This window comes from Strongylocentrotus purpuratus, unplaced genomic scaffold (assembly GCF_000002235.5).
Source record: "Strongylocentrotus purpuratus isolate Spur 01 unplaced genomic scaffold, Spur_5.0 spur5_scaffold_4, whole genome shotgun sequence".
NCBI classification, from domain to species: domain Eukaryota; kingdom Metazoa; phylum Echinodermata; class Echinoidea; order Camarodonta; family Strongylocentrotidae; genus Strongylocentrotus; species Strongylocentrotus purpuratus.
This window is the reverse complement of record NW_022145610.1, coordinates 10,981,087-10,991,267: the sequence shown is the minus strand read 5'-3', so window position 1 is coordinate 10,991,267 and position 10,181 is coordinate 10,981,087. Positions and strand designations below refer to the sequence as shown.

At 37.8% G+C, this 10,181-nt stretch overlaps 1 protein-coding gene across 1 annotated transcript; it reads left to right on the top strand.

Moving 5' to 3' along the window:
* The first annotated feature begins 204 nt into the window (after positions 1 to 204).
* LOC574734 (syntaxin-6) lies at positions 205 to 9,444 on the top strand. Its single transcript, XM_030997591.1, has 7 exons — positions 205 to 676; positions 2,173 to 2,342; positions 3,362 to 3,519; positions 4,911 to 5,021; positions 5,898 to 6,004; positions 6,893 to 6,987; positions 7,603 to 9,444. Exons 1-7 carry the CDS (start codon positions 642 to 644, stop codon positions 7,674 to 7,676), a joined length of 750 nt encoding a protein of 249 aa, XP_030853451.1. The 5' UTR covers positions 205 to 641; the 3' UTR covers positions 7,677 to 9,444.
* Positions 9,445 to 10,181: the final 737 nt, after the last annotated feature.

Genomic DNA, 10,181 nt, shown 5'->3' with positions numbered 1-10,181 from the left:
CGTTTCGTAAAAACAAATGATTATGGTAATTAACAACGCAAATTCTGACTCAGTACAAAATGTGATTTCTTTCAACAAAAACAAAAATGTTAGGGAAAAGCGTGGATGGGAAAAAGTAAGCGAACAGGAAACGTCACAATAGAGGTTTGTGAGGGAATTTCTTGTGTTTTGATCATATCCGGAAAGTGCAAGCAAAGGTCACACTAAATTTAGAGCCGTGCTGTCACTGCACCGTACTGTCTCGTAAATCCGGGGGATTTTTAGAGGAATTTTAGTGGAGTCCTGTAACTCTACAAGTTTTTAATATTTCCATTCCAAATTCCTGTCTTAAATAATGATACATTTGTTAGATTTAACGCTCATATTGCAAGCACAGTCGTGTGGACGAGAACAGTAGCGATTTGTTTTCACATCACACTTCTGACTACGGTCATCACACAGCACGTCTACGGGAAAGCGTAGGCGCGACCACCCAGCGTTCTACGTGGTTCGTGCTCCATCGTAGGTTGTACCTCATTAACAGTTACACTTACAACTATAACACGTTGTCATTATTTCGAAGCTGCCTAATAATAAACTGCTGAGTACTGCAGGCCTACATCGTTTTCTCATACGCGTTATTTTCGAAGGAGAGAAGCATCATGTCACTTGAAGATCCATTCTTTGTTGTGAAAGAGTGAGTAAAATCAACGTTTGTGAATATCTTTATCTAGGCCTAGTAGTAGGGGTGTATATCATTATCATCATGATGACTTGTTGTTAATTTTCTAGGCACATGCAGTTAAACAAAAAGGTCAAATGGATCTTGCTGGTAACGGTAATATCTCACGTCATTCTGCATGTTCTAGGCCCTGTCTTAAAGGTAAAGACCAGTTCTGGTCATGCGATTGCATTGTGAAAGAAACGTTGTGGAATCGATCAGAAAAGGTTGATCATCTAGCATCTAGCACCTGCAAGGTTCTGGAATCATCAAAATGATAAGAAATTTGGTCCATTCTTCGTAAATTTACAAGCACTAGGCCTATACACAGAAAGATGTATATGGGACTACCCTATATCTCTCACAGACCATGAGAGAAACAATTTTACCAAATATATGAATTAGTAGGCGGTTTCCCGGCAAATTTTTTATCATCATGTATTAGTCAAAACATATTCTTTCACATGATTGGTTAATGAGAGCTTCCATTTCATTTTTTGAAATTGGGGCGTTTCCAATACTGGTCTTTACCTTTAATAAAGAATTGCATCTCTTTGTAATTAAAGGGCCCTCTTATAATTAACAGTAGACTCTAAAATGTTAACGTATTATACAGAGTTACCATCACGCATTTCAAGGGTCTGAAAACGCTCTCACGCACAATGCGCGCGCTAGATTTAAAAAACGCTATACCTTATACGTGTGTTGTACCCTCGCCTGTGCGGTCGCGCGCAGATTCATGAAAATGTCACGCATTACTGTTCTTTGAACTTGGCGTCTCTGATTACACGCCTAAGCTCAATGTCAATGACCATATTGGAAATACTACTAAAAATTTGGTGCTTGTTCAGAAACCTATCCAAAATTCGACCTGTAACTCCGGCGTGGAGATACCCTACTAAAACATACCCAAAATGAAGTAAATATTCATTAAATGTCCAAATAAAAATCATGAGTTAAAAGTCGTTATGTTTACCTGTTTCGTGTCAATTTTCTTGTTATTTTTTGGAGTATTTTTCGGAAAAACATTGATATTAGTAAACACTTTTTCACAGGTTTCATGGCAAACCGCTGCACAATACAAGTGCATACCGCTGGTGGGTTGCATGCGGGCGCGCGCCTGTGTGAAGTGATCTACCGTAATGAGGATCTGAGACAAATTGTTTGAGCTACATTTTGACCCTGTTTGAGGATTTATTTGATGAGCTTTATATGATTAGGGACCCGATCTGTTGTCTGTTGAAGATCGAGCCTTCTTTAGACTACATGTACAGTCAGTAACTGGGCATCATCATACTAGGTAATTCAGATGATTCAGGTTATTTACATTATTAAGTTTGATGTCATAATCATACAATAAATCTACCCCGCCTGCCAACCAATACCAACCAAACCAGTCGTCCATCTCACAGTTCTATCAATATAAATAATATTACATGTTCATGGCTATCCCTCTCTTCTTTGCGCAATAGGGAAGTGGAGAAGGCTGTGAACACATCAGAGGGACTCTACCAGAGATGGACTCAGCTCCTAGAAGACACAAACAGTGTGAGCAAGGAGGAGTATGACTGGACCATGAACGAACTCAGGAATAGTCTTAGGAGTATTGAATGGGATGTGGAAGATCTAGAGGAAACCATTAATATCCTTTTTAAAATTAAATCTTTTATCTTAGAGTCAGGTTGTATTCCAAAATTGAAAATTAAATTGATTTTTGTATGTACTATTATTGATGTTTAAACTCGATATAGGAATTCTGGAAGGCTATTTTGGTTTGTCACTAGATTATAGAAAAGCATTGAAATTAGGTAGTTTTGTTTCTATCATGATATTCATTCAGAAATACCATCAACTGATAAAAACATGTTTCCTTTTGTAGCTAGTCATCACTCATCAGACTGTTTTAGAAACAGCTGCTCAAAATCTTTGGATGAAGTTAACTTTGAACCAAACGGCTATCTTGAATCCATCAGAGACTCTTCCTTGTTCATTGAGCCTCAAATTTTTATTCAATTGTGTACATGTGAGGGTATCTCAGGCTTACTATTTCATAGGATGAATCCAGTTATGATTCATTTGTCATTAATTGACTTTGATACTGATCTTGATTAATCAAGATAATTCAGCAAGTCAAATCCCTTTTTTCCTGTCTCTTTCCACTTCCTTTGGTATATCTACCATTACAATCTTTCATTTTTGCCATGCATGAGAGAGAAATGTGCTGTATTTTTATCTTCTTTCTTACTCAAAGCAAACAACACTGGAATATAGATGTATAATTCTAATCTGTACCTTATGTTACCCTAAATGTATGTCATTGAACACAAAACACTAATACCTCTGCATGTTAAGAACCCACTGCACTATTCGTATAAGAGTAGGGGGAAACCCCGGTGTAGTGGTCCACCTGCTCACCCCCATTCGGTAATACCGGGATGAGAGACCCTAGAGTTACAGTGATTCAGTTCGCTTTTCCCAGGCACAGGTGACGCCAAATACTTAATAATAATTATAATAATATAACCATGATCATGCTTTATAATGTAGTTCCCACTTGCCAAGTAGCTTGTCAGGCAGGAAATGCGACAGAAGAGGCCAACTAATTCAGTTTTATCACTAAATGTTCGATAGCAAACTTGCTTTCTTTAACCGTTACTTCACGCATTGTTGAAGCCAATCCAAGAAAGTTCAGGATAGAGCCCAGTGATTTGGACACGAGGAGACTCTTTGTCACAAGGACCAAAGATAGAGTCCGAGAGATGAAAGAGCATATGAGTAGTCCAGGGACCAAGACGAGAGAAGACAAGAAATCAAGACAGGTATGTTCCAATGTATCTTCTTTTAAAGCCCCAGTGCACTACTTATACATGTAGCTACGTACTTGCGCCCTCTATATAACAAACAATGCATAATCGGTGACCATTGGTCCCCCATGATCCTCCTTTTCTTATGTTGATTGAGAGCTGGTTTGATGAGATAACCACATGTCCAGTGACCTTGTAGGGTGGTCTAATCCCTTCTGTACACTAGTACAGATGGGCTTTAAATCCAGGGGAGTATTTCACAAAGACTAAGATCGACCTTAAGTTGGACTTAACTATGGCAGGCCGTTCATGCTCCTGTTTTCTCTCACTATTCACTGGCATTTGGTCTCTCAAGGGACGTACAAATCAAGGTCACAAATCTACAGAATTTACATTATTGAAGGAAAAAATATTATCTAAAGATCATAGTGGTGAGAACAAACAGTGGCATGAATGGCCTGCCATATTTGATTCCAATTTAAAGTCGATCTTAGTCTTTGTGAAACACCCCCCAGGGGTGTTATTATGAAAATGATGTTATCTCTAATGTTTAATAGTAAAACATTGTTTATTGTCATAGCAAATCCACAGTAGCACAAGTCATTGGTTAATGTCAGCGCAAAGTTGGTGGCGTTTGCATAAAGTTAAAAGAGATCTCTGAGCAAGCACCAATGCCAAATGTTAGTTATGCGCATTTTGAGTTTGTTATGACAAGTAACATCATTTTGAATAAAATATATATATAAATAATCGTTTTTAAGAATACAACCTTACATGTGTGTAGATATTTTCACAAAATGTAACCACAATGATTTATACTGCAAGAACCTTTAGTGACTCACAAAAATCATTTTTTTTTTTTTTTTAGGATGTGATTCACGTTTAATTTATGGCTTAAAACTTTCACAAATTGTTAATGACAGCGATTTCCCCAGCAATAATCTTTAAGCACATTCCTCAGTCTGACTTGGGTTCTGTGTGTGCAGTTTTATGTAATACTGTTTATTTTCGTCATACTCCTTATCCGTTAGGCCATAGAACTTGAGGTGAAATTTGTTTAGGGATTGATTTTATACATTCTAGCTTAACAATGTTAAATCTGAGATGCATGGCCCTACGTGTTATCAGTGTCTGTGATATGGTGTAATTTTGAATCTTTAAAAAAAATGCACTTCAAAATGATCGTGAAGTGCCTCAAAAAAGTAGAATTCTAGTGTTATAAAAATCATTAGGAAAACGAAAATTGTAATTGAAATTTTGATTTCCAATCATAAATATCTTAATAATCAGACAGGCGATCGGCTTGTTAAAGTCATGGGATTCCTGACTTTAACTCTCGGTCTCTGCTGTCATTGAAATATGTGTATTCAACTTTGCATGTGACTGGTTCCTATCTTTCCCAACAGTCTCTGTTACCCAACGGCCCAGGACGACCAAAGCACAAGTACAGTCGGCTAGAGCAGGAGGCTGAAGATGAGAACCAACGCTTCATCAGAGATAGCAACCAGCAACAACAGGTATACCTTACACAATCTCTACTTTTGCATTGAAAGACAACATTTTAAAAAAATTATTAAAAAAAAAAAAACTTCTTGCATAGGGCATTTCACTTAAGAGTGGCTCTGCTATTGTTGTCTCTGAATATACATATCTGCAGAGTGAGCATCAGTTTTAACTGACATGCATGTATTGTGTTTAATTTGTAGATGTGAATTTAAAATAGCAAGAAAATGATCACAAATCCATTACTGATTCATCTATATACATTATAACTGCTTCACCAATTTTGGTAGAGGTATCGTGGGCTAGTGGATACATCGTCCGACTGTGGATCACATGGTTAGCAGTTCGAGTCCCGGCACTAATGTCCGTTGGCAAGACATTAATCTGCATTTGCTTCTCTCTACCCAGGTGATGTAAATGGGAAGGGGATATCATGTAGAAAGAAATTTCTTGAATACCAGAGTTCTTTAGCAGGGCTCATATAGTGTGCTGCTTATCAACGTTAGTCATATGCGCTATATAAATGTTAGTATGCATTATCATTTATAACTTCTTTTTTTTTAGAAGATTGTAGAGGTGTTGTGGTCGAGTGGATACGTTGCCGGACTGTCGATCACAAGGTCAGCGGTTCGAGTCCCGTCACCGCACTAATGTCCTTTGGCAAGACATTGATCTACATTTGCCACACTCAACCCAAGTGAAGTAAATGGGTACCTGGTAGGAATTTATTCCTTGAAATGCTAGAGCGCCGTATTGCAGCCGTGCTAAAGCCAAGGTAATAATCAGGAGCGCCATGAGGGTCAAATCTGACTGACATGAGCGCTATACAAGAACCCATTATTATTATTTTTATTATTATTAACCATATTTCTTGTTTCTAAATTTTGCAGCTAATAATGGAATCACAAGATGATCAAATAGACAGAGTAGCAGACAGTGTGGGTGTGCTGAAGAACATGAGTCACTCGATAGGGAACGAGCTTGATGAACAAGCAGTGTAAGTTTGCAAGACTTATTATTCCTATAGTGTACATTATGTTACATTTGTGAATATTCTGTTATGTGTTATAGGTATGACCCGATCTATACTTATCTTCGTACAGGATGATACAAATGATATATGTAGAGCAGAGTTTTTTAAACAAAGGCATCGCTAGGTGTTCCACAAGAGAAAGTCAATTATATTAGAAGTAACTTCATGAAAAAAGTATCAGAAACAGCAAGATGCCCAAACATGCCCAAAGTCGCGACCGCAGCAATCGCGTGCGTGCAACATACGCGAAACCAAAGCGTGAGGAGAACTTTGGTCTGTTTCGTGAACGCTAGCGCGCACTGACCATGTAGAAATTAAGTCGATGACTACCGTTAATCAAGGAGAACTTTGGTCTGTTTTGCAAACACTAGCGCGCACTGATCATGTAGAGATTAAATGGCTGACTACCGTTTATCAAGTCCATTCTTTTATGTGCAGTTGACCAAAAGAAGACTTAGATGGCGTAAACCAGTATTTGCCAAGCTACACTCCCTTTATCGTAAGATGATATACAAAGTGAAACAAGCAAACAAATTTTTACCAAAGGAATGTCACGTTTATCACTTTAAAATATTGAGGTCATCCCGAGCGAGGCAGTAGACATGAGCAATCATGATAATGTACAATAATAAGTAAGCCGTAGCCTAGACACGATATACAATTTCCAACATGCATTAAAGCCCATGCACGCCTGCTCCCACAGAGCCCCAAAGCACGCAAGCACACCTGTGCCACGACCCATGCCTCCCCTGCAGTGTCATTTCGCATAAATTAGTTTACAGTGGTTGTTCCCAGCAACAACCTAGCAACAACCGATTTATGCAAATGACCCCTCTCTCTTTCTCTTTCTAGGATGTTAGATGACTTCTCTACGGAGCTGGAGAACACGGAATCAAGGTTAGACGGCGTCATGAAGAAAATGGCTAAGGTCACAAGAATGTCAAATGGTGAATATCTTCTTTCCGTCATTCTCTTCTTCTGTGCTAGAATAGATGATGCATATCTGTCCTTTAGAGCATGTACCTATTAAAAGCCAAATATAAGTGGGTGGTGTAGCATCTAATTAAAGTCCGATTGTGCATTTTATGATAAAGGCTCCAAATTTATAACACAGGTCTAATTTAACATGTTCTATTAAAGCAAACTAAATGTTGAACCACCTCAAATTCGACCCCTCAGGCATTTTGTGTCCATTTTACATTTTAGGGTACTCTTTTTCCTGTTTGCCTCGTCCAAAGTTTATAATGTTAGCAGAAATAAGGTAAAGATGTACATTGAAATCATATTTTTAATTACCAGGCCTAAAAAATTCTTCAAAGAAGTTTTAGGTACATGTACATGAACCTGCTATTTTCAAATTTATAAAGGTATGATAGTGATAGTGTGTATCAGCATAGGGAGAGGAACTGGTTATTTTGGGGTAAGTAGGTCAAAGGTCAAAGCTGGTAGAGGTCAATGCTATTAACTTCTGTGATTTTAGCCTCGTTATACTGAAGTAGAATGTAGGCAAAGATGCTTTTCTTGTTATTCCATCATTTTATTTGGCTTATTTCTTTCGATAGACAAGCGGCAATGGATGGCAATAGCAGTGCTTCTGGTGGTCATGCTCATCGTCATCATCCTGTTCTTCATATGACACTTACGACATGGCCGTCTCCAGGATACCATCTTAACACGCCACACAGAGAAGAGCCACCGAGGTGTGCAAAGTTTCCCCCCTCATCCATGTGAAAGACTCCTGAAAGGAAATGACTCTTTGAGGAAAACAATCTTGTGTGGATTATACAATGGACCCCTCTGTCAAGGAATCTCTGTAGGGGTAATAACTGATGTACCTGTATGCTGTAGGAACCAACTACATTATGCAAACGCTGCTGCTCGTGTGGTGGATGAGCTTATTATATTGGACACAAGGCTACCTGCATGCAGACAGCATCAAACTGATTAAGGATTAGAAGATAGTACTACGTATGACGAATATGCTTTGATGTATTAGGTACTAGTGTTGCACTGAATTAGTTTTTTATTTTTCACAGTTGCAGCTCGAAATGTTTGCCTGTATGTGCATGTACAATGCTTCAATGATCAGAGGTACAAGGCTTTAACAGGGAGTAATTTCATGCATTTTATTACATGGAAACTAGATCTGATATTGCACAACCTGCTTGAGGATTCATCAGGTATACAGTCAGACCTGTCTTAGTGGCCACCTCTCTATAAATGGCACCTGTCGAAAGTGGCAAAGCATTCCGCCTCCCTCGAGAATGAAATGTGTGTCATAGGACCTGTCTAGAAAGACCAGCTGATGTACCTATACACCTCTCTGTAAAGGCCACCTCTCCATAGTGGTGAAGCAGTTCGCCTCCCTCGAGAATGAAATGTGTGTCGTAGAACCTGTCTACAGTGGCCACTCACTCTGTTTCCCTTGGGTGGCCTTAATAGACAGGTTGGACTGTATACACATGCAGAGCTTTGTCTTGTAATGAGGGGAAACGTATCTAGACTCTGCAGGTAATTTTCAGTGTGTTAGATCCGTGCTGTCTTAATGACTATAATAGAATACCATATTTATCCAGCGCATATCAAACACATCTATATGTCCCTTCGGGTTGTAATGGAGAGAAGCAAGAAAGACATAAAGAATAAAATAGAGTGAGATATATGCTAAACATACTTCCTTATTTCATCAGTTGATGTTAGAAATTGTTTCTAAAAGACTTTTTTTTTTAAGATGTGTTTTAAAGTTGTCAACGGTATCACAAATTTTGATATATCCTAGCAATTTATTCTAAAGCTCTGCTGATGCCACCTGTAAAAAGAGTGTGACCCCTAGAACTTTGTGTTTATGTGAGGGATACATCTTGTTAATAATAATAATAATAATAATATTGGATATTTATATGGCTCACATATCGACCCTGCAAGGTGCTCAAAGCGCTCCAATATTACCCCGGCTCTGCTAGGAGGGACTTTTAACTACTTAGGAGCTAATCCTTGGACATATACGTCGCTTTCTTGGACATCGTTTACTCCAGTTTTCCCGTAGAGCATCCCTTGAAAGAATTGCATGTATGTAGTTAGAGGAGCATAGAACTTAAGCTAGAGGAGCATAGAACTTAAGCTAGGAATATTATGAAGTTCATACAAAGTTATGATTGTGTCAGGACCACGTGAATGAATCCCATGATATTTGTAAAATTTATTGTGAGACCTGTCTGTTCTTTTTCAGTATTAACACTACAAACATTGCATCGGATTCCGTCCGCGCAGTTTTATGTTTTTCTTCATTTTCTTCATAAGCCTTAATCCACTGGCCTATAGAATGCCGGGTAAAAAATTTAATGTTGAATTCATACTTTCTAAATGCTCCTAAATTAATTTTGAAGGAGATTGGTACACTTTTTTTTTAAAAAGAAAAAGAAAGCAGATATCTGCTTGAGTAACCTGAAGTCATCACTTGAACTTCAGTATTTTAATTTAACATATTTCTAAGCGTTTTAACTTCATACATGTTCGTAATTTTTTCTAATAATTATTATTTGGCAGCTATTTACCCTATGAAGCGCAAGTTTCACAAATAATAGAGTTCAATATTCAAAATACTGTTTTTAATTTACATGGATCCCGTACAAGATTTTAAACTTACTTTTATGTATGATTTATAATGCACCGTTTTATTTAATTCCGATCCCCCTTTTTCAAGATGATTCTGGGCCCCATCTTTAAAAAGTTGTGATCGATCCAAATCAATGGCAAGTTTTTAATCAATCGCAATATTTACAGTCTCCTATCTCTTATGTACAGTCGCGATTGACATCAATCGCAAATCAGTTGCAACTAATCACGACTCTTTATAAAACAGGGCCCTGATGATATCAAGTTCACTTCATGTGCCAAAAATCTGATATTATTATTAAGTTACTCAGGTTTCCAGCATTTGATTCATCAAATAGTTTTATGACTCCTGCAGAAAAGAGGTTTGATTATTTAGGCACATGTGAATACGGTATTAATGGAAAAGAAATTGTATGACTTGCCAATTTGTATTATCATTTTATTATTACTCCATGACAAACTTGATCGTTCTGTTTTATTTTCAGATCCCTAGCTAAGCTTCGTTTTAAAAATATGGTAAAAATTA